Genomic DNA, 25422 nt, shown 5'->3' on the forward strand with positions numbered 1-25422 from the left:
AATTTTTCCAATAGTGCAAAGTGTGGTGGAATTACGGTACTGCAAATTTGGCTGGGTTGTCACAGATATGTTCAGTCTGGAGGGTTAAACTTCTTTATTTTTGCATCCTTATATGCCTCTTATCGACCAACATTTTGGTCCTACAGAACCTAAATAATGTGCTTGTACTGTACAACTATCTTTCACATTTTGCAGTTAAAACCTACACAAGATGTAATCTAACTTTACATATTTTTGCTTTTTAATGTGCATTTCTGCCCTCTCCAGGTATTCATTCACATCTGCACTGACGTCATACATAGGCTATCATAGGCAGTACTGTGAATTAAAATGTATAATTTCATTTTTACAGAAAATGCCAGCAGGCAACTGTATGTGCGAAGATACAGCTAAAATGTCCACTCAGGTTCTTCACTTACTTGAGATTGATCATACCTCCTGTTTTGAGTCCATGCATAGCCAGGAATTTAAATGGGCCCAGACTTTGCTTTGCAAAATTTTCACTATTGAAATACGTAATGCATAAATAACAGGCAACTCATGTCTATGCTTTAGTGTGATTTTGTATTCAGAATAATCTTTTTGTTGGTCACAAGAATCTCCTTTGAGTCAAACAGTTGTAAATATTTAATTACCCCTTATCCAACTGCTAACAATAGTTGCCACCTTAAATGTTTTGCCACTCAGCAAAGCATGAAGGAGGTGGACTATGCAGAAAAGTGCCCTGACTGAATAACCTAAAAATTCAGTAATTAGAAATTAAAATATGCTGTTTTTCATCTGGAACTGCTCTGTTTTGGGACTAATGTATCCGAAACACTAAAACATTTTACTGTTTTCAATATTCTTTAGTATATGTGGTGTCACTTAAGGAAGAAGACATAAGGTTAATTATTTTGGTTTTTCAAATTAAGTCAGAGGAAGCCCATGTAGGAATCTATGTGAAAGAAAACTGTACTTACAATGACCTACGCAAAAAAGAGTGAGACTTTCAGCAGATAACAGGAAGGCTGAACAGAATAAAACTGGAATTGAAGTATAGATCTATTGACCTTGCAGTCATAAACTATAAGAGGTGAGGATGAAAGAAGGAAGAAGGAAAAAAAAAGTGAATCTAAGAAATGAATCTGAAAATATACGTGAATAGTGTTCAAAAGAAGTAAGATCTTGCAATCAAAGCTAGAGGAGGAGCGGGAATAAGCAGAAATTTAAAGATGATTGGCGTTGGACCTTGAAAGCGGCTGCTCTTATGAATAAGGCAATCTGTGGGGAGGCGGGGAGAGATGGAAAAGCTGATAGGATCTCTGCTGCTCCGAGGGACCAGCTGCAACTGTACCTCCCCTCAAATAATCAAATACACATCACACGGATTTTCCTGTATGCTGGTGCACATATGGTGTGTGTGTGTCGTGTCATTTACGGCTTTGTCTCATCTCATGGGTCTCCTCCTCAATGTTTCACAGAGTAATTTGGTTTCTCCATAGCAACCCTATGTTACAGGGGGCTCCAGCAAAAAAAAGAAATACAAGTGTGCATGTGTCTTTCAGAGAAAGAGAGACAGGAAGAAAGATGGTGAAGGAGGAGAAGAGAGAGAGAGTGATTGAGTGAACAGTACATTATCATGGACAGCTGTACTGAATCAAAATGGCGGATGGAGGCTAGGAGCACATCAGGGGAGCCTTCATTATACAGCACCTGATAGAGGGAGCAGGGTGGAAAGAAGCACGGGAGAGAAAAGAGAGAAATGCACAGGGGGGATTTGAAAGGAGAAACGGGGAATTGAGGCACTCATTGAGATGGGAGAAATGGAGGGATAGCAAGACGGCTCGAGGCATGGGAGTGGCAGATCGAGGGGCTGGGCCGGCTGGCCGGAGAGAATGAAACAGAGAAAAATGCTGGTGTATCTAAATCCTGGTGTTGCAAGCCTCAATCATGGCAGCCCTGTCATTCTGGAGATAGCACACTGCAATTCCCCTGCACCTCGTTTTTAGCCCACCATGCAGTTCTGCTATCAGCTCCACTCAGACACACACACACACACACACATTTATATTGCAAACATCCTGCATGAAGGCATTCCTTCTTAATAACCGACAGGTGGATTAACTAAAAACTCATATACAGTGTATAGATGTAGATGTCCAGAGTTGGAAATGTATGTTAATGTATTTCAGTGCATATAACGTTCCGATAGTAGTGCCTTCACATCTGAAAATTCAGTCAGTAAAAGGCGAGCTCGCTAAACGACTGCTGTTTCCATCTCTGCTCTGTGATATACCACGTCTGGCTTAGAAACCGATTGGGTTATCACATCACAGCCAGGGGAGCAATACTGTAGAGGAGGATATTACTGTCAGGACGCAGTGACGGATCGGCTGTCTCAAACACAGGATCTCTTTTTCTCCTTTTTTTTTTGTTGTTAAAATGAAGACGTTGGCTCCTAGTTTGAGAAGCCACACGGGTTGCAGAAAGTAAGATGAGGAATAACAAATCAGTGCAAAACAATTGATATGATTGGAGAAAATAGAGATCAGAACTGGCCATTTTTAACTTGACCAGCTTTTCTATTCGTTAAGTGCATCAAAACTATTTGTACAGTGAGAACATTTTAGGTTAAATAAAAAATCTGGTACAGGTCAGGGGACCATCCTTTGATTTATCAATTGGATTCATTTTTTAATTTCTTCAATTTCTGTTGGATTCAAAAGTACATTTATCTTTTTTATGCATAACAGTCTTTGGGGAAAAAGAAATGGAAATTGATCCAAATTGAAATCTGAAGAAACAGTATTTCAAATTTGCATATGTCTTCTTGATTTAAGATATTTATTAAGCTTTAATGATATTTTTGCTGACATTTTCCAGCTTTAGATGATCCCTTTTAGCTTTACCTATATTTTACTCGACTCTTGTTATTTTACACCATAGGTTGTGTGATTTTAGTTTTTGTCTTTTTAGATTGAGACAGCAGACATCAAGGGTTCATTTAATTAGTCAACAATATTATTGGCATGCAGAGCGTGAATACATGGCATTAATAATGGACTGTCAGGTGTTGTACTGTGTTCATTTCTATACTTTATGCTGCACTGTTTTAAATACATTAAACTAACATTGATGACAACAAAACCCTTTTGCATAACAGCAGATTTACAAGTTCTAAATGTGTTTTCGTCACACTTAAGAGTCATTTAAATACCTCTGACTTTCATTTTAGGTAAAGTAATGAGAAAAGCGCCTCCTGCCCCTGTGCTAAATCTTTTCTTTTCGTGTGTCTTTTGCCCATATCTCTCCTTCCCTTCTGCCTCCATCTGTAGAGTTTGAATTTGGCCTTCTCTCTGGTACCCAGGGAAACCGGTTTGTTTCCATGACAATGTCTTCAGGCGGAACAGCGTATTTGTCTTAAGCTGGATAAGATCAGAGTCAGTTTCATTCCTTTTTAGACAAACGCACACAGAAATAAGCGCAGCGGTATCATGTTGCAAACGCACAGCGAGGATCACAGAGGGATGGCAAAGCATGCACAATGTGAAAAATGTACATTTACGCAGGTCGTTTGTATAGCAACAAGGACAAACCCGTGGAGATATACGCACAAAAGAAAATACTGACACTCTCTTCCAAATGCTTGTTAACAAATAATGAGGACATAAGGAAATATTTTCATAAAGGTAATATAATGGGCCCATAATTAGTATTGTGGCTATTTCAATTATCTAAATGCCAAACAAGCGCTCTAAATCAATGTGTGTATGTTCTTGTTTTGGCAAGCGGCAAAGAAATGAACACGAAATGCCAGATGGGGTACTGGAGTGAATCGCCAATTGGGCCGCTACTTCCAGCACCCGCCCAGAAATGATGGAAATTGCTGGAGCAGGTAAGAGACAATTGGAGCACCCACTAGACTCCCTCTTTCATTCCAAAATGACAAGTGTGTGTGTGTGTACTGTGCTGTTTGAGGAATCTGCATCGCTGATGAAAACCATCCGGGTTGATTCTGAGACTGTGTCGTGTTGTTGAGCCCAAGGAGAGATGCAGTTCTCCTGCTGAGAAACGCCGCAGTCTTATCTCCCTCCCTGTCTCCATGTACGTCTTCGACCTTCTCTTTCCACCTCTCTTCTCCCGCTTTCCGAAAGCGTTCGTATCTTTCCTCACCATCACTTTTCCACACTCCTCATGCCCTATCCTCCTTGCACACTCCCTCCCAGCCTCCGCTCTATCTTTCCCCCCTTCTCCATCCTCTAAAAACCGTGGTGTCCGTTTGATGTCTTTATTTTTAGGCGATTACAAAGACCGTCGGTTTTACTGTTCCTTATTAGTAGCAATGAACGCTAAAGGTATTAATATGTACACGTCCTAACAGGATAATAATTGCATACAATTACCGGGAAAAACGTCTACATTTATCAGTGGGATTACACATCTCTCTTGTTGAATCTAGTAGCTGTGTATTTCCTTGATAATGTGGGGGCAGAACTCTGTATGTGGCGCTATGACTTTCATTACAAGAGTTGCATGGGTGTTAAGCAATAATGAGCGTTCTACTGTAATGTGTGTTAGCAAAATTGAGAAGAGGCAGAATTAGTCCCATTAGACAGGGAGGAAAATCCAGGAAAATTGAGCATCTCGCAGTAAAAAAAAACTTTGCACCAATTGCTTCTCGAGTGTTGACGGCCAGAGGGGACAGTTTTTTTCACAGCTCAAGATGTAGCCATCAAAATCCAAATTCACGCCAGTCAGTGAGGCAGGAAGCCAATCAACAGACACTTGCCTCTTAACACCAAGCGTCTCTCTCTTTCTCCGTCTTGTGTTGGACACTGCTCATTTGCTCGTCTTGTGAGATTACGCAACCATTACCGACTAATGTGTCGAGTAAGGATTCTTCATTGACAATTATGCAGTCTATTCTGCAGATTTTCCTAGACGATTAAGAAGTTTTGTAAACTTAAAATATTTTTTTCTGATAATTATGTTTCTGGTAACATGTGACGTTATATGTTTCAGCAAGAAACAATGGGGGCAAATATTCTATAGGTTCTCAAACTAATTATTGACTGCAAACTGACAGAGAGATCGATAAATCTACACTGAAGTATTAATTTCCCTTGGACCATTCTACATTTTGTCAAGCACAAACTTCATTGTATTCTATTAAAATGTTATTTTTGCACCTAAACAAACAGATCTGGCTGTCAGGGCGTTGAGAGAAGCAGCCAATCAGTCCAGTGTAACTCTGGAGGAGCTAAAGAGACCAAAAGCTAAGGTAGACATGACAAATATATATCTATTTTTAAACGTATCAAAGAATTTGCTTGTTTCCCTTTACGCAGAACAGAGTGTCAGAAAACGAACACACCAAGTCTACTTCTAAACACCATCCCTATGTTAAAACAGGGAGGTGACATCATTATGCTGTGGGAATGAATGCCTTTATCAGAAGCAGGAAAAAAAGTCAGTTTTCCTTTTGGAAGCAGCAAAAGACTGTAGGACGACAATTCTAAACGTAAAAATCACCGATTAACACCATTCAATTTTTAGAAAGATTATAGAGACATCTCCTAAGGACTTGTAGACGTCACTGCAGTGAAAGGTCATTACTATTTAACTGCATCATTGCAGTTAAATAGTATTCTTCCCTGTTGCATCAGGGAAGGATAATACAAATGCATCTCACACTTCTAAGATTTGTATTTACACAACTACATTTGTGGTTATAACCTAACAAAATTCAAAAAGGTGCAAAGTGCATACTTTTGCAAGGAAGTGTAAATTGGTATAATAATAATAATAATAATAATAATAATAATAATAATAATTATAATAATTATTATTATTATATATGTTTTCCATAAGGTTTCAGTGAAATTATTGTAGTTTTGATTATTTTACATGTCTGGTAAAAATAAAAAATGTGGGATACAAATAGCTAGGATACACTTTGCTGTTTTTTTGTTTTTTTTTTTATTAAATTGTCTTTGGGATTAGTAGAGTAATTTTGAATTATTGGTGGCAATAATTTACTTCCATACATTTAAGGATTTTCTTTTCTTACATTTAATCTGCACTTGAATGCGAATTTATAAGGACTAAGACAACCATTCAGTTGGTGTCAATCTAGATTAAGCTGAACTGCATCCCACTTCAGTCCAATCACATGATATGTACTTTCAAACTGACTCGGTACCACCAGGATTAGAATTAAAAACAAAAAAATGAAGAAACAATAATACAGTAAATCTTCACATGATCTCATAGTTTCTCATTGTTGTATTTCGACTCCAGTTAAGTTTCATTTGCAGTCACAAATGTGAAATCATTCAAGGTAGATCATTCAATCTGTCTGATTTTTCCCTATTCAGTAAATGCACCAAATGAAGAACTTACAACATTTCCAGTTTACAACAGCCTGCTTTTTGATGCACTTTTTCCATTCAAATAAAGCTTATGGATGTCTGCTTTGATGTGAAAATGAGAATAATCTTGTCCTTATTACCTTTTCTGCTAGACTCAAAAGTACTACATCAATAAAACTCTGATCCCATTTTTTATGAGTAATAGTCATTGGTTTAAATAGGACATGGCAGGTTGGACCTTAAAGAGAACGGAAATTGGTTTCCACCAGGGAAAGCCTGATCGGTGCATCTCTGAATATGCATTTTTGCAATACTGCATCTGCAATGGACTGCTTGTATGCAATATTGAGTATCTTGTCATTTTTCAAGCTCTGTTTGGAAGAAACATATTTAGCCAATGAAATGGACTCTCGATGCCCTTGATGTCCACATTTGATGTAAACTACAAAGTCTGAAATGCTAAATCTGGTGGAAAGTGACAGGAGCACGGAAATAATGAAAAAGTAAGAGAGTTGTGAGGGAAATTTGGGCCAAATTAAATCAATATTGCCATCGTAAAACTCAATAGTAACATTGCAACGTCAGGTCTTACTAATATGATCATAAATTTTGTCCCCAGGTTCTATGAAAGAAACAGAATATTAATTTCATTAAGCGCCAATAGAATTACGGTTCTTTCGTAAAGCAACAGACTATAAAAGGAGTAAGTCAAAAGTGTGTTCAACTAATTAATATAAGTTAAACTTGTTTCATACTCAGTGGCTGATTTATTATTAGGACTGTACATGCTGATGAGTAAGAGGTAGGAGACATGCTGTGCGTTGCTGGTACTAACTGGTTCTTCTCTTGGCATCTGCTACCACTCCCAACCCCACATATGGTGAAGTCAGCGTGCAGCTCGTCTGCTGCGGCTATCTGTGCTTTTTCTGTGTTTGTGGGATATTCATATGTCCAGGACAAAGCCATGGGTGGCGGAAAGGACAAAAAAAAAAAAAAACTCAAGCAAATAATTCTAAGAGAAATCTAAAGTGTGTGACATTGAACATGTGCCCCGTTATGGAGTGGAGTGCATCCCCCATCTGTGCATTTCTGCCACAAAACAATGTGTTAAAAAGAGCCGTTTTGGTTGCCGACGCTTTATGAGTCACAAATTATGACTCACAATCCACCTCCCCAGAACACACACACACACGCACACAACCCGACACAGCCTCAATCCCTCTCCTGCCTTCATCCACTGACCATGAAGAATATGTGCAGGCAGCCTTACTCATGCATATTTACACCCAGCACACTCTAGCTCACACACTCAGCAGGCACTCTCTAAAGGTTATTGTGTGTGAGTGTTTGTCCGTTTGTCCGTCCGTTCACATACTTTTAAAGGTCACCTCAAGAGAGGCTGACCACATGTCTAGGTTGTGCATAGATTCTTGGATTGATATTGAGAACATTTGGACAGGCTGCAAACAAACAGCCATTATTAAGTTGACATTGTGCCGTAAAGCTCGAAACTCGCTGACCAGTTTCTTAGGTACAACTGTTCAATTTCCTGATAGCACATCAGAATGAATTATTACATCAATGCATTTAGGCATCGAGACGTGATGGAGACAACTTGTTGGAGTTAAAAGCAAGCATCAGAAGGTGATTTTTAATGATTTTAAAAGTTGCATGGTTGTTTCATGTTTTTGCTGGCCAGAAAATTAGGATTTTTATGTGCAAATATGATTTGAAAAGAGAAAATACTGAGTAAATCGCAGTTGTGTAAACAACAATGTCATGTTCGTGTGTGTGGACAGAGGAAAATGTGAACGGATTCCACTTTAACTTAAGTGAGACCCAGGTTTATAGGGAGATCAGAGTTTGATTACACATGTACACCTCCTCAAACGAACTGAGCTTTCTAATGAAGTAGAGTCCAATTAAAATGGACTAAACATTTCTTCAAGGATGCACCTCATGTCTAACCTTGAAGCAGATGACCTACAGCAGCAGAAGACCACACCATGTGCCACTGCTGCCAGTTAAAAACAGGAAAGTGAGGCTACAATTCACACTGTCTCACCAACATTGGGCAACAATATTAATTTCAATTGCAGGGTCAAAAACTCACATGAACAAAATATCCTGCCTGGTATTAACATTTCAATGTAATGGTAGTGTAATGGTTTGGGAGATATAGTCTCAAAACTGGACCCTTTAGTACAAACTAAGCCTTGTTTCTGACCCAGTTTATCTATCTTCTAATACCTTCTTCCAACAGGATAACTCACCATGTCACAAAGCTCAAATAAAAGACTGGCATCATGGATGTGCATCAGAAAAATATGCAACAACTGAAAGATATTAATATGGACTAAACTCTCAGAATAATCTTTCTGACACCAAATTGAATGTATGCCAAGAAGCTCATGTCCCTTGGAGAATGACTGGACCAGGTGGGCAGTTCTGAAGGTAAAATGGGAGACCAATCTGGTACTAATAAGTATTGATTTTGTTGACGAACATTGTTTTGTCCTAGTTTTGGTAAAGACCAAGGAAATGAAAACTAAAGCTGAAAAACGTACACTGTGACAGAAGCCGTTGATATTTTCCTGACTGAATCAATATTAGACTAATATGAAGGATATTAAATCTTATGAGATCTAAGGTTGACTGTGTACAATTTTAGTATATATCTGTTCCATAAATATTTAACCTGGATGTACAAAAAATAATTTTCCCCAGTAATGAAAAATTCACTCCTTTAGTAGTCTGTATTTATGGTTAGATTATGGCAGCTCAGATTTGGTCAAATCTAAAATTTTAATCAAAAGTAAATTATGATTGAAGCCATAACACACTTCCGTCAAGAGTCTGATAAAAACAAAATTAAAAAGTGCTTTTAAAATGAACATGGATTAGCAAGGTGTACCTAATAAAGTGACCGGTGAGTGTACAATAAACCAACTACTCAAAATCTGTAATCTCTCATTCTTCCAGCGTACTTCTTGGCCAAGCAAAGAGAAAAGAAAAAAAGACTAAATCTGCTACTTGGCTTTAAGCACATTTTCCATCCAGATTATTGCTGCTCAATACTTTGAAAAAAAATCCATTTCCCCCTTCTTCCTTTGGCTGCTCAATACTTATGAAAATCCAATTTGGCTGCTTCTTTTCTGTCTTCCTTCCTTCCACAATTGGTTGCGTTTCACCCACTCAAAGTGATTAGTGATCTGTGGGTATCATTTCCAGAGAGAATGATAACTGTGTGTTGTAGAGGAGGGGAAAGGTCCCCGGATCCCCATCAGGACCGATGTCCCTTGGAGAATGACTGGACCAGGAGGGCAGGCGAGACCGTCGCTGCCGCTTTGCAGATACAGCCAGTTGCTCTACATCACAGGAGCGAGAAGACGACTCACTTTATCTCTCGCTCTTTCCCTCTCCCCCTCCCTCTATCATTCATTTCTTTAGGTCGTCTCTCAGAGGCGCTGTCTCTTTTTTTCTCAATTTCTAATGCCCACACACGCACACGCCAACACACGTACACACACGCTGTATATCTTTTCAAGACTGCACACCCCATCCACCCCCTCAAAGAAACTCATTTCAGCTTTGCGGTCTCCTCAAAAAGCCTCTTTACGCTGAACTAACCTAAGCTAGGCTCCGTCTGCACCATTTGACAGCCTTTACATCTCAGTATGCAGAACAAAAAAACACACTCACACAAAAACACATGCCTTTTTTTTCTTGTGTACAGAAACTTCAAAGGTTGAAAAAAAAACAGCTATACTTTTAGCATATCAGCATCCAAACACACCTCATAGTGAGGGGCACCGGCAAACAGATACACAGAATACATGGTGTAATAACGCTGCAAACATATGTTAATACCTGTCAGTACCTAAGCAGGTGATTTAAAATGCTGAGCATAAGCCAGATCAAGCAATTAAAATTTCTGTGCCACCTGGATGAATCACATCAGACATTTTGAGGCAGAATCTGGAATTATGAGCGTATTTACACTGCCTTATAAAAGTATTTACACCCCTGGAACTTTCTGACCTTTCGTCAAATTACAACTAGAAACTTTAATGTATTTTGGGGGGAAGTTATGTAAAAGTAGTGCATAATTTGTGAGTTTATCCTAAGAATAAATGCAGCTGTTTTGTGAGGTTTTTTAGACAACAAACAGCATCAAGAAGACCAAGGAACACAGCAGAAAGGTTGAGGAGAAAGGGGTATAGAAGGACAAAACTGTGTTTAATCCATCATCTGAAGATGAAAACTTCAAACCTACAAAAAGAAATTACCATGCACCTAAAGTCACAGGCCAGACCAGAGGCGTGTTTATAATAGGTAACTCTGGAAGAGCTGCAGAGATCTACAGTTAATTTCAGATTTGTCCTGTTACAGATGAGTGCAAAGAAGAAAACCAAGAGGCCAGAACTTTGAGCGCATCATACCCACAGTGAAAAATGGATGTGGCAGCATCAGGCTATGGAGAGGCTTTTCTTTGTTGGGATGACAATAGGAAGATGGACGGAGCTAAATACAAAACAAGAAAACCTGTTGAGGCCAGAGATCTAAACATACAGTCAGAGCTGCAATGTAATAGTTTTATACCCCAGCATATTAATGTATTAGAATGGCCTAGCGGCTAGCCAAAGCTCATCTTTTTCTATTAAACAGCACATTGGGAACCTCTCACTATGGGGCATAGCCATCACTATGTCTACTTTTGCCCAATCAGAGAGCACAATAGCCTGTCACGGTCAGACTTGTCTTCATGTGCACCAATCAGTGTATTCATCAGCGTCATGCAGAGCTGTATGATCGAGCGGCACCTACCTTCAGATTTTCAATAGCACAGTAGGTTGGAGCTTCTATTCATTTGCACTCATGCAGGCACACCCCCCCCACAAACGCACACACACACACCCTTGCACTTACATGCCGCAACATCTTACCTTGTCAAAAATGTCACATTCCAATTCTATCTCAAATATACAAAATTTGTTGCTAAGAAGCTCCACATTTAATGTGCAGTCAAGAGCCTGTCAACACATTCAGCAACGTCTTCACCATCCATAGCAACCCAGTAGCCAAACACATAAGTAAATCATGGGTGTACCTCTGGGTTTTCCTAAAATCAGAGGAGTTGGTGTTCCAAACATTGAGAAAGTGGGCAAGAACAAAGAGGGAAAGAACAAAAAAAGGGTGGCACTGTGAGTTCTGGTTATCAAGAAACATTTTTTTTCTTTTTTAAAAGCACCAGTTGCAGCTCTTGTTTTTAGGCTACTTTCAAAAACAATGGACTAGATAGAGGCTGCGGGGTATAACAGCATTGCTTTTTACAAACACTGCAGCAAACAGCTGTTCGGGATCACATGCGCTCGCCGGCGTATGAGCAGGAGCCCGTTTGAGCACCAGTGGTGGCATAAAAAGAGACATGCTGGAAGCTGATGCACGATGGAGGAGTGCAGCGAGAACTGCCATTGATTTATGTTGAGGCATGCTTGTATATGTGTATAAGCATTAAGCAAGCACACACACACACACACACCCCTACAGACACCATATGGCTACAGTCAGTCTCCAACATACGGAGAAGGGAAACTGAAATGAAGAGGAAAAACCAATTCAAACCATCCGCCATCCATGGGTCAGTGGGTCACATGTCCTTTTGCTCCATTGCCATGACCTGGAGTTAATTCTAGCAAAGCAGCTAGAATATATATGTAGATATGTGTTTCTCCATATATATACATATATATAGTGAAAGTTGCTCTCAGGTCAAGAGGTTAAAGAAATCTCTAATTAAAGCTACCTCTTTTAATAACGAAATTATTCGGAATCTCATGAAGGACTGACCTGAGTTCTGTGCCTAGAGAAACAACTTCCATCCGCACCAGGTGTTGATGAGATGGAGGAGGGATACAAGGAGTTTTGAGTGTAGGGGTGTGAGGTGGAGAGGGAGGAGGAGGAGGAGGTTGGGGGTGATGGAAGAGCAGAGGACAACAGGAAGTGAGGTAAGAAGAGGCCATACCTTGGTCGCCAACCATCAGGTTTGCCAGACCTTGAAGGAAGACAAGAGCACAGTCAGCACAGCAAAGGACCATGAAGTGTGTGAGTGCTTATGCATAGATGTGTTTTAATGGTGCAGGAGTTTATCAGTGGCATGCTGGAGGAGGCTACTTCTCTGCGTGTGTGTGCATATAGACATATATATATATATATGAGTCATCTAAATTATAAGAATAAAACCATTCTGAACGCACTTACTTATCCTACGCACAAAACAAGTACGTACAAAGACGTTTGCACACAGCCATGAACTGGGTCGTACACGGCGCAGTATTTATCTGTCTATGTCTATGTAACCTTGAGGCGAGTGCCGCTTCAGATGATTGCAACAAGAGATGTAGTACTTACCAGATGACAGCAAAGAACCTTTACTGTACATAACAACACAAGACCCAGAATATACTAAAGTTGGCTAACTTCTACCCTGGCTATTTAGTGCTACTGTATAGACAGTAGAAGATGTTATGAGGAACAAAAGGCAGAAAGAGAAGATTAGAAAAGACATGAAAGAAATTGGTGCGATAGATAGATAGATAGATAGATAGATAGATAGATAGATAGATAGATAGATAGATAATGTGACGTACCTGGAGTGTGGCTGTGCTCTGGAAGGGCGTGGCGGCCAGGCGAAGAGAGAGAGAGACAGACATTCATTAACATGCATGCTCAGCCCAAGGGTCACCATGGCTACTTACTGTACATGCACACCCATCCAGGGGTTACCGTTGCTTCGTGCATGCAAAGTCAACACAAACGTCACGATGGATACCATGCTGCACTGGTAGCCAAAACTGAGGTTTGATTAGACGTATATTCACGCAGCCAAGTTAAAGAAATGCACAACTTTCCGTAGATCTTGTCTTAACAGCACACACAAGCACCCACATTTTGTAGGAAGAGAGGGTGGAAGTAAGAGAGGGAAGGGGTGTTGGCATCAATATACATTCCTACCTGTAGATGTGGATTCAAGAGCCGTTTACCCCACAACTTACCTTGTAGCTGCTTCCTCTCCCCAGAGCACCCCGACAGATAGCATGCAACACACACGCACCCCCACAAACCCAATCACACACATTCCCTCTCACACTCTCACTGTCTTTCACGCAAACACAGCAACATTGACTATGGCAGTAATAATGACATGAAATAGCTGGGAAAACATGTAGGGATGGATTAGCAGTGCAAAAAAGGACAAGGGGCATGCATGATTCAGTGCTGGGTCTGGCTGTGTGTGTCAATGTATTTTTGCGTGTGTGTACGTGTGTGAAGGGGTGTGCATGTGTTTTGATTTGCGTGGTCAGAAGAGTGTTTCCTTGCCTCTGCCCTCGCGCTAGTAGCATGGCAGAAACAGGTGGAGCCATTAGCATGCTAACAGCGGTTTGCCCTCAAGGACAATGCAAGCCAGGCCAGGCTTAACAAGCCAGGTTCATTCTGCTCTCACTGCAGGGCAAAATGCGTCAGACAGGGATTAAATTTAGGCACGGATCTGCTCAAACTAGGGCTGCCACGAACAAATTCCTTTTTGGACTAATTGCTGAATCTAAATTAATCTAAATTATTTAGACAAAAAAAATTGCTGTTTTACTTCAATTTAGTTTATTTTGTTCCAACAAACTTATGGAATTCTTTGAACACCAAATAGCAGAATTTACCCCAAGATTAATATTTCAAATTTTTTAATATATAAAGAAGGTGCTACCTGAAGCATGTCAAAAATAAATAAAATGGAATTGTTATTATAAGGAATAAAAAGCCTGAATACTTTAAATAACAAATACACTCAAATTTAACTGAGTATAAGCAAAAATAGGCTCCAGTCAAGTCATTACTGCAACTCCAAATTAAAAATGTTCCCTTTATTTAAAATTAAAGCTGCTGTCAAGCTGCTTTATGGTTTGTCATGTTTTTTGGAGTAAAACCCGTAATGTGGGTCCAAAAGTAAAGGAAATAAAGTGGAAGTCTTTTCTTTTAAGTACTCTCTCCTGTTCAGAATAGTGCATGTGTATTGGGATCAAGAGTGAGGAATTTACAGTTTTCTGCTTAGTGTTTGTTTTTGGTTTTCAAATGTACTAGTGGCTCCAAGAAGTCAAATAATTCTTAGCCAAATTAATCGTGAAGTCAAGCTTCAAAGAGAAATCAGAAAATAAGTTTGTTAGACCTTTAAAATAAGTGCATCCAAAATACCTCAACACTTCTGAGATAAGAGTAACCAGTATCAAGGTAGACTGAGGTAATAAATTTTGCTCTTCCACAACCATTAAAAGTTTCCGTAGTCTCATTTCTATGATTTGAACTTCTTTTGATGAGACACCAAATCAACAGGAATGACCAGAGATGTTATATGAAGCATAGAGTAGCACAATGTTATCTCTTCCCCCACCTGCCCACTGCTTGTCAGCTGCCTGCTACAAGGCTCTACACGTTTCTTTTGTTTACAAAAATACAAATTCGCTTGTTTGTAAATATTCACTGTCATGAAAAACATGGACAGTAATGGAACTAAAGGAGCTCCATACATCAATATCATTGTGGTAATGCTGTTTTATGACTACAGCTGCAGCAGGCTCAACAGATTAACTGCCTGATGTCAGGCAATATTTTTGCCAAACTTATTATTTGGCAAAAAAGGGTATAATATTCTGTGTGATGACCACTTGATCCAACATCTAAATTTTAGCAGTCATTTATTCACATTTATATAAAAACATGATTATAAATAGGTTTCTTAGAAAACATTTTCACCACATTAATTAATGTAATATTATTAGAGCAGCTGTAGTAGGTGCTTTTTGTTTTAAATAAATCAGTTATATCATGATACATGCTATGTTTACTCCAAGTAACTTCGTATTGGCTCGTTCTTACTGTAGACATACTCTAAGTTGATTAAGGCTACTCCCTGGTAGTGGCATAAATATTAGCTGCAGCCTGCACAAACTGTGGATGGAGGCATAACACTGAGGCAGTATCTTAGTCAGACCAAAATGAACTGCAGTATGTGGAGGACCAGATGTAAAAACACTTCAGACCATAAAAGGCACTTTAAAGCACAATCTAATTCGTCCACAAAAATACATCATCTGCTAAATTCTTCTCTCTGAGCTATCTGTATCTCTAAACTATTTAAAGAAAATGAGAAACATGAATCAACTGGGTATGGGAGAAGAACTGGAAACACTTTAAAGAGTACTGCACCCTTTTCTTGAAGGTTTATCTTTTTGCTAAATTGCTCAGAAACGCTTTCAGTTCAATAGCACACTGGCTGTGTTTCCTGGGCTAATGTTCACAAGTTACTGTATTTTCATAACAGGGACTTGAATTACTGTTTCCAAACTATCAATTGCCTTTTTTCCCACCATCTTTCTGAAACAGAAATTGCGCCTCAAAGGGATAGTTCTGTAGTTTTTAAGCTTGGTTCTGCTAAAAGGTTATGAGTAGCACGAAAAGAGACAAGAATTAGGTGAAGTTAGCAACATTTATGGGAGAACCAGAAGATGATTCCTTTCTTTATTACAATTCAAGCAAATGCGTTCACTTCTGTAGTCAGTAAATTAAAGGTTTGACAAGTCAATTTTTGCACATTTTTTACTTGTCTAATGCTTAGGAGGTTTTAATGCAAAGAAAGCATTAAAAATGCTTATATTTTGTGTTTCACACATAAAAGCTTCAGAAATCCTAAACAGTGTTTTAAAAAATCAAAAATTATTTATTCAAGAATTATACTCTAATCCAACCTAAATATTGAAATTATTTTTAATATTTAGAGATAATATAAACAGTCCAAATTCATCAAAACAGCAAAGTAGTCTTTAATTTAGGTGCCAATTGGAAGAGATAAAGCAAAGCTAAATTTAATGTTATTTAAAGAAAAAAAACACCACATCTTTGCTCTGGAAGGTAAACTCTTTCAAACGTGGTTTAAGATAAATAAACAAATGAAAATTAACATTTGATTTTTAATTAAAGAAGATCCAGTGCAGTCCACACTAACAAGGACAGTGTAAAAGCTCTTCAGCACAACAAGGACTTGCCAACAGATGCTTATTTTAGCATTGTTAGCTGCTAACATTTAGCCAGTTACAATATTCTTCCATCCTAAGTTGTTTGCCAACAACATGGAAGCAAATGGACTTAAGAAGCACTAAATTGTTTCATGCAGCAGCATTTTGAGTATCTGGACGAAAAAAAGGAAATGGTGAAAATGTGACAGACAAGAGACAAAGTTTACTTTCTCACTAGCTGTTGTCTTTAGCCTCCGGAAGAAACTATTTTTACAAAATGAAGATGTAGATTAATAACTGCTCCTGAGCATTTTACATAATCTCATTTATACTGAACTGTCCCTTTAATCTCAAATATGCAAACACGGGAAATGGAAATGGCACCAGAAAAAAAAAAAGAAAAGAGATCCTGTTACTCAGCCCACAAATAATAGCCTCTTATACTTTATCCAGCTCTGTAATTTTATTCAGGAGGTAGCATAAGTATCATTTTTCTCTTGTAAAGCTATATGATTTCCCCCAATGTCAAAGATACTATTGCTCAACCCGTGGACCCATTTAAGGAGAAGATCTGCTGCCAAGAGGGGAAAACAATCTGTGTACCAGGTGTTATCCACAACACTCGCAGCTAATATGTGAGCCCATTTCTAGGAATATATATCTTCCACTTCATAGATACGAGCAGTCTCTTGTTGAGTGACAAGTGCCAGCGCAATGTAGGCAATGTTTCTGCTGAGAGCCTTTATGTAAAATGTATGCATCTCCCATTTAGCTCATAGAGCTTGCCCTGCTGTCAGGTACATCAGCGGTGGTGTGAATAATGGTGGTCCTGGAGGCTGCATAGCTCACTATGTGTGTCTACATGTGTTTGTATATTTGGGCTGCATATGTTTGTGGAGGTATGAGTGTGTCGCTGAGAAGAAGCAAAACAGCAGACTGGATTAGACTGGCTTGGATCACATAAAGAGTAATTTTCAGTGCAGCAGGGAGCCTTTGCACAGCTTAACTTGTCACTTCCTGTATTTAAGAAAGCCTAAGTGCTTTGATTGCAAACACTTATGGCTGGAATTATTTTATTAATAATGAATCAATATTCTGTTTTATCACTATTTGATCTTCTACATTACATTGAAAGATTTTGATAATTGTTTTTAAATAATTGCTTGATTTTACCTATAGTGTGAAAATAAAGGATTTTAAATGAACAATTGAATGAGAGAAAAGGTATGCATTTTTTAAAAGCAAGAGCAGCTAAATACTCAGCTTATTTTGTAATCAAGTAATGTACAGATTATTTGTCAGATGATGTTTTGGGACATCTCTAGAGATGCAAGAATCAGTCATCCAGGAATTGGAATTGGACGATTTTTCCAAGATCAGCAGTGATCAAATATGGAAAGTCAGATTATTTTTCCTATTCATCAAATGCATCAAAACTCAGACTTCCCCCAGTTTTGTCACCCAGCACCATGCACCTTAGAGTATATTAACCAGATAAAGATCTGGGACAAAGTGTTTGATATGTAAATAGGAATTATCTTGTAATTTCTTAATTATCTGTTGGATTTCAAACACCTACTTTTATAAAGAAATTGGAAGCATTTTTTTTCAGTTTTATGTGTTATAGTCCTTGACATTTAAACTTTGGTCAAAATCAGAATAGACAAAGAGAACCATAAAACTGTGCATCCCTCAATAACTTTCATATATGACAGTAAAAAGGCATGAAAAGCATACATTTAGGATTTTTGAATCTGTAAATAATTAGCGTGTTGTTTTTTTTACCTGAGAGTTCACAATTGAGCTACTTTATGATTCATTTTCTACAACTAATTGACTAATTGTTGGAGCGTGATTTTATTAATTCTCCCCCAGTGGATTAATTATTTCCGCACGTGTGAACACAAAGCAGCAGTAAATCTACCTTTAAAGCTGCTTGGTAAAGCTTGATGCTTCCCACATTAACCGTACACGCTACACACAAAGAAGTTCAGATAATGCAGATTTGGATGGGAAAAATTACGGCTGACGTCACGGGTAGCCTGGCACCGCCTGCAGGTACCAAGGAAAAAGGGAGGCCAACGCCGAAGGGGGAAATGAAAGAAATATGATGAAGAGACACATCTGGCATGAGGTCTCCTTATTAGTCCTGTCTCCATGGCAACCCAGGCCATCCCACTGCCCACTAAATGAGAAGGTGTGATGCGGTGGGTGGCTAAAGAGATGTGTGTGATGCTGACAGCGGTGCTATGAGGTCTTTTTTTTTCCTGGTGAAGAAACTGCAAGGCAACCCAACCATTTTTGGCAGATGGATTTGTATCATTAAATTCTAGGGAGTAAAAAAAATAATAATTAAAAATCAATGGCTTGGGCAAAGCTGGAAGGTATCTTTGGTTTACAGCAGTTTCTAATGCTATTGATCAAGGATGCAGATTTGTTTTCAATGAAGTCAAGCAGATCTGACAACACACACATCTTTAGTGGGGTGGTAATGAAAGCATTTGCACTGAGGGCCATAACAAGGTAGCTGAGTTCATTAAGCAACTGTTTTGCTTTTGTAATGGCCATAATTACAATGGCCTGCCTATTGGCGCTCATATTGACCAAATGCTTGTTTGGCAGAATTAAACGAGGGTGTTTCTGTGGTGTTTAAATATTTAAGCATATTGTTCCTTTTTGAATAATTTTTCATTCATGAACTGTTTCTGTCTTCTATAGGAGCGCTGTCACATTAACACACACTATACCAAATCACACAGATGCAAACAGAGCATCTCGAAAGGCTGGAGGCTGTTAAAATTAATGCCAAGTGATAGATTCTACACACATCATTTCAACACCCTATGCATAGTAGCTCTGAAGGCCATCTAAAATCAATCCAAATCCATTAACACAGGCAGTCAGGTGTCAGCCATGTAACAACCGGTGATTTCCAGCCTCTTAGCTCTGTTGTAATTAGAGTTTCTCAACATCATCCAGCTACCCCATCCATGGTGGATCTATATGGGAACTATGTTCTGCCAAATACACCAACGTAGGCCTTCAAAGCCGGCCAGCCAGGAGAGACTTTCATTGGGTTTCAGGAATCTGTATTCAATCTGCTGACTCAAAGGCTTTACCGTGTTACTGCGACACTTAACAGCTGTTCCCACCATCTCAGTCCAGGCCTCGCTAAACTGATTGCCCTTCCTAGCAGGAGCCCTATATCTGAGTTTGGGTGAACGTCGTAGGCTGGGAGTCGCTTGCAGGCAAGGAATCAATATAAAGCATAATCAGTATGCAGGCCTAGCACTTTTTGTGAAGGCTGCTGGTCTATAGATGCCAGCCGAGGAGAACTGGGAAGGTGTGAATTATATGCTCTTTTAAGGAAGCTAGTGTAAGGAATTTCCGGGTTGAATTTGCAGAAGTGGTTTAAGACAAATCTGTATGTCTGTGTGTCAGTATATGTAAAGGATGGGATGTATATGATGGGTCAGCATGGTTTCAGGCCTTACCTTCGCTGCAGTCATTGCCTTGGTAGCCGGTGTCGGAGCAGTCGCAGACGGCCTGGTCGTTGACCACGCTGCACACCCCTCCGTTCTGGCACTGGTGGTCCGGCCCGCAGACAGTTGTTACCGTGACGCCCTCTGAGCTGTTCAGCGCGACCAGCAAGCCGTTGATGCTCACTGCTGTGATCCAGCCACGAAAGGCAGGGTGGTGCTCCCGCACTGAGACTGAGGTGAGGTGTAGTGGCGAGGAGTAGAGATCTGCTGGCAACCCGCCCATGTATGTGTGACTGAGTACTGTCATGTCTCTTCTCTGACTCTTCACTTCTGCCCATCCCTCCAGTCGCCCATCCACCTCCAACGAGGTGTTCCTCCAGTCCCGCTTGACACGCACCGCATGCCACCGCCCATCACTCACCGCCACGCCTGACTGCAGCTCAGCTGGCCCAGCACAAAAGATGGAGAAGCGTAGGCGCAGGTGCCCGTGGAGAAGCAGCAACTCCAGGAAGTCGCAGAAGCCCTCGTCATCCAGGTAGAGCAGCAGGCCCTCCTGGCTCTGAGTCCGCAGGCTGAAACTCAGCACGCTCTCGCAACAAGCGTTCCACACCGGAAACCGCCCCCACTGGCTGGATACGCCCCCAAACTCCAGGACCTCCCCTTGAGCCTGGCCCCCTACGCTGCACAGGCACAGCCCCAGAAAGAGCAGGGGGGCTGCTGCCCAAACGCAAACCGCCATTACACTCATGCACACACCCGCTCTCACACGCCCACACACACAAAATTAAATAGAGGCTAGAGCTGGGATGTTCCCTCTAGCCTACAGCTCATGGTGACAACTGCAGGGCACTTCGTAGAACACTGTCACCTGTCCACCCTGCTGTCTTGGTAATGCTTTTAACCAAAGAGCTCAGCTACAATGAACCTCCAGAGAGGGAGGGAGGGGTCAGACGGCAGTACCCTCTGTTCTGTTAACACCCTTTGAACATCTTCTGATGCCTTGGCCTGGTGTTTGTCTTGTCTTTTCGATGTTCAGCGTCTCCTCTTCATTCCTTATTTCAGTCATGAGATTCCAGGTGTGTGTGTGAGTATGTTTGTGTGTTAGATGTGGGACAAACAGGATGCAAACTCCATCTTTGTGCCCTAGATAGGGTCTTATCCCCCATGCAGGCAACTCCACACGGAGTGCAAGTGTGCTTGTGTGTGCAGCTCACACACTGGTAATGGTGAGAAATGACACCGTCATAGCAGTATTTTTCCCTCTCCTCTTCCTTGTCTTCGAGGGGCAAGACTTAAAGCGTGTGTGGGCAAATAGGGGTGTATATGTGAGTGTGTGCCAGCAGGTTGAGGTATGTGTGTCTCTCACTGCCGCGTCATCACTCTCTCCAGCGACCTACAGAGAGAACAGAGACGGCACAATCAACCAGGGTCAACACACACATTCATACAAAACACACACATACACACGCCAGCTGAGCCTGTTATTCTCAAATTACACTTTCTCATGGATTTTGAGCGCACCGCTAGCCTGGTCACATTTGAACAATCTGTAAACACATCGGGATTAATATAAGTAATAAAAGCTTGACTTTAACTCACACACACCAACAGCATTTCCCTAACGGAGATTCATAATGCCGCAGGAGGTTTTTTAGGCGGCATACCTGCAACTTAGCTTCAAGTCACAATCCCTCAAACACTTAATATTTTCCTAAATGCTGTCTTTATTGAACGACTTTTTGACTCCATTTTTGTTGTTATTTTTAAGGGAGAAAATATTTCTGGTATTTATGGTAAGAAGCTGTTTCACTGCACCTTCTTGGTTTCCAGTTAGCCCCATCACAAAGACGGGAGCAGCTCCCGCCACCGCTGCTACTGCGGTGGATGACTCAAATCGAATTAGGCTCCAAAATCCCAGTTTCTAGCGTCTGAACGCCTTCAAACCAAAAAAAAAGGGGGACACAACCCGCACTGACTGCGAATATAGCCGTTTACTACACTAACAGGAGACTTCACACCGTGTTGAAAAAAGCAAAAGAAAGCGGAGACATCACAGGTATTGATAGACGGGGTGAATGAATGCGGTTGAATTATCGATTCTCGATTTGCAGCCATACCTCTTCTCCATTTTTTTTCTTTCACTCCCTGTGGCAGTTGCTCAGCTTCATCGTCACCTGCGCCCTATTAGCTGCTAACTACTATATTATCCCCTGCTTCCGTTCCTCTTTTTTTTCCATTATGAATAAACAAAAGCAGATGTTTATTGTGCCAACTAGAATGTGAGAGCGCCGTTTCTACTGTGAATAAGAGCCACAGAACCGCTTTTGTTCAAACGAGCCTTGCTTACCTCACGCGCATCCTGTGGTTCCGTGGCAACAGTGCCGCGCGCGCGACGCATCGATCTCCCTTCCCATTTGAGGTGGATTTTTGAATCCGCGAGAGGAGAAGAGAGGAAAAAGGGAAACGACCAGACAGGAACACAACTATTACGATCTCGGACTGAAGATGACAAGGTGTTATTGCCTCCCGCTCTCCCCCCTTCTTTCTCTCTCTCTCTCTCCCTTTCTCTCTCTCTCTCCCTCTGTCTGACTCTGGGTCGCTCTCTCCTCCGTTCTCCTGAGGAGGAAAAGGTGCAGTCTGATGATGCTCTCGCGGCAGACTCGGCAGAGGGGAGGGTCACGTGGTTGTCAGGGAGAGAAAATGTGTGTGTGCGAGGAAAAGGGAGAGAAAGGGAGGGGACGTGCAGTGCTGCAGCACCTTGGACAGCGCTCACTCAAGGCTCGCGCGAAATAGAAACACACACACGCACGCACGCACACACACACCCATATATATATATATATATATATATATATATAACTGGAGGCACACCGATTAATGTGTTCAACACTTTACATATCGTAGCAAAATTTCTTTCTCTTTTTTTGTCTTTTTTTCCCTTATTAAATACCAATGAAAACCTTTCTTTCACTCTTGGTTTGTGGTTTAGTAAAACCACGTTTTGTGGCCCGGCTACAGGTGAAAGGTATGCAGCGGTGAACCTTGGTTCAGTTCCTGGCCCCACTTACTGCAGTTTTCACTTTCCTCCTGTCCAGTTACTGATTAATAAAGGCCACAAAAACCTTTTTTTTTTTTTTAAAGTAAAGCATTTTAATTTGTTTTAAAACAATATATAGAGGCGGGCAGAGAGGTCAGCAATAATAATCAAGTAATAATTGGACTACTTTAACAGGAAATTACTCTAACTACTTGGTAAAAAAGGTTACTGAAGTACTGAATATCTGATCATGACATCTAATTTAATCATTTTCAAATGATGTTATCAGACAGACAGAAATATAAAGTTATGTGCAAATTCTGGTACTTTAAAGATTAAAATTAAAAATGAATACAAATACATAACATATTTGCAAATTGATAAATTCAGGCAGAAGAAACACTTTCCCAATTCAAATTTTCAACATAAAACTTGAATACGTATAGTAAGTAATGTATATTTGGCAGAACACAGTAAAGTATCTTTACTTGACCAAATTTCTCATTAAGGTCAGCAGTCAGAAACGGTGTAAGTGTAAAACAACTCTTAAATGTACCATTTAAAAAAAAAAAAAAAAGTGGCTCAAGTAAATGTAACTAGTTACTATTTCTTAAGGTTTTGATCTTTTTTACACCTTATTACTGGCATAAAGGTTGAGTCACAAATCACATTTATTTACATTTCACTTATAGTAGATTTTAGCAAAGCAGGGTATAGAATTGAAACAGAATTAGCTTTAGAAAACAAGTAATTAATCTTTTAACAATAAAAGCTCATGAAAAATTAATGTTCCAAAGTGCATAAAAGATTGATGAGTGTTTTTCACAACTTGAAAAACAATCAAAGAAGTTTAAAAAGTTAAACAATAAGAGGGGTTGTTGATCAATGTTTGATGAAATGTAACTCATCCTATGACTCAGTATGACTGAGAATGTGGAGGCGAGAGTTTAGAAACCATCAGGCAGGCCAAGTAGAATAAATGACTGCAAAACTCAGAAGCACTAAAAATAGAGCACCTTTTCTCTGTTTAAAAAAAATAAATAAATGCAGTATAACATGGCATGGTCTGATCAAAATCTATCCCCACGATTTGATACAAAGCAGTGAGGAAGTAATAACCACAAATCATGTCACTGTTAACTTTACCCAGCTCACTGGTTCAAAATTTAAATAACTGAAATCAATCATGAAAATCTCATAACAAATCCTGTTACTTTAGTTACGGGTTGATATAACGAGTCAACCTCTCACCTAAATTTTTGCATTCCTCAAATAACTAACCGAGAAAATGATCCTCAGATTTATTGATTAGTCCTACGCCCTTGTTCACATATCAAAAGTCTTTTTTTCACCCAAATTACAAAACATAAAATCCTTTTGGCTTGTAGTTTCATGTTGCTCACCAGATATTTTTTCTCAATGTCTTGTGTGATTTTGTGCTTAATGACAAACTAATTATTCTGCTTTTGTAGATAGCCTATAATCGTATATTATATTTAATTGTCTTTACCCAAACATTCACAAACCTACTCACACATGTAACCATTTTTTTTGACCGATGTGATTAAAAAGTAAACAAACAAAAGTTCTTCCTTACAAGATTTTAGTTAAGATAGCTGTCTGTTCTGCTCACGAGAGAAAATGTTATTATAGTAGATCTTTATCAAATAATGCTTTATTTTAAATGACAATAATTGGTCTCATTGTTCAGGATTTCAAAAACGTGAGCAGTGAGCTGTGACCTAATTTCTGTCCCCATTAACAAATTTTCGTTGATAATGTTTACAACTTCCATGTGTCTAGACGTTAGACAATGCAGCCTTTTTGAAAAAATAAATAAATAAAAGAATCAGCACCTAAGACAGCTTAATATAAATGTGTTAAAATTCTACAATGCTGTTAGTAAGAATTTTGAAAATGATTTACGGAAAAAACATTTGTTGTTGTTCCTCCAAATGTTCAGTTGGAAAATCCATTTTTATCTTCTACCCACATGGTCTGAGTTAATCATTACCACAGTGGGTCATCGCTTACAGATTGATAGATTATTGTTTGTTTTACTGGTTTTTGCTTTTTCTCATTTGGATTCTGGGCATTTTAAATGACCAGTTGTAGGTTTTGTTCATAATTACTGGGCAAATAAAACAAAGACCCATTCTAATAGCTCTGAATGAGTTCCAGCTACATACAGAATCATGCAAAATATGAAGCATGGCTCAGCTTTCACACAGATTTATTATTATCAATGTTTGAAGACATGCTCTGTAGTTCAGAAGATATATATCAGTCTCTCTGTACACTGCATATTAACATGATTTTCCTAGAAAAGAACATAATCTTACTTTGCACAGTAAAAAGCATGAACAGTGACATTTCTACATTTCCAGTCTTCACTGAATTACTATACTGTTGACTTAGATTTCTTAAAATTGTGCCACTGAAGGTGGCAGCATATTGACATAACTCTCTTACTTTAGTTCTGATTG

General features: G+C 39.6%; 1 protein-coding gene across 15 annotated transcripts in view; it reads right to left on the minus strand.

Annotated features, from left to right (window-relative positions):
- The window catches only part of LOC102216809 (neurexin-1a-like), an 84717-nt gene extending 62181 nt beyond the window's left edge, over positions 1 to 22536 (minus strand). For 2 of the 15 annotated variants that reach the window (XM_023341400.1, XM_023341398.1), the window contains exons 1-5: positions 22247 to 22535; positions 19912 to 21292; positions 13004 to 13021; positions 12379 to 12408; positions 11464 to 11475 (exon numbers count right to left, since the gene is read on the minus strand). In XM_023341400.1, coding sequence (XP_023197168.1) covers positions 11464 to 11475; positions 12379 to 12408; positions 13004 to 13021; positions 19912 to 20647 — 796 coding nt within the window. In that variant the 5' untranslated portion in view covers positions 20648 to 21292; positions 22247 to 22535. Of the gene's footprint in view, positions 1 to 11463; positions 11476 to 12378; positions 12409 to 13003; positions 13022 to 19911; positions 21293 to 22246 lie in introns of all 15 variants that reach the window. The other 13 variants (XM_023341395.1, XM_014475602.2, XM_023341396.1 and 10 more) reach the window with 11 other exon arrangements.
- Positions 22537 to 25422: the final 2886 nt, after the last annotated feature.

The sequence above is a fragment of the Xiphophorus maculatus genome, chromosome 10 (assembly GCF_002775205.1).
Source record: "Xiphophorus maculatus strain JP 163 A chromosome 10, X_maculatus-5.0-male, whole genome shotgun sequence".
Classification (NCBI taxonomy): Eukaryota; Metazoa; Chordata; class Actinopteri; order Cyprinodontiformes; family Poeciliidae; genus Xiphophorus; species Xiphophorus maculatus.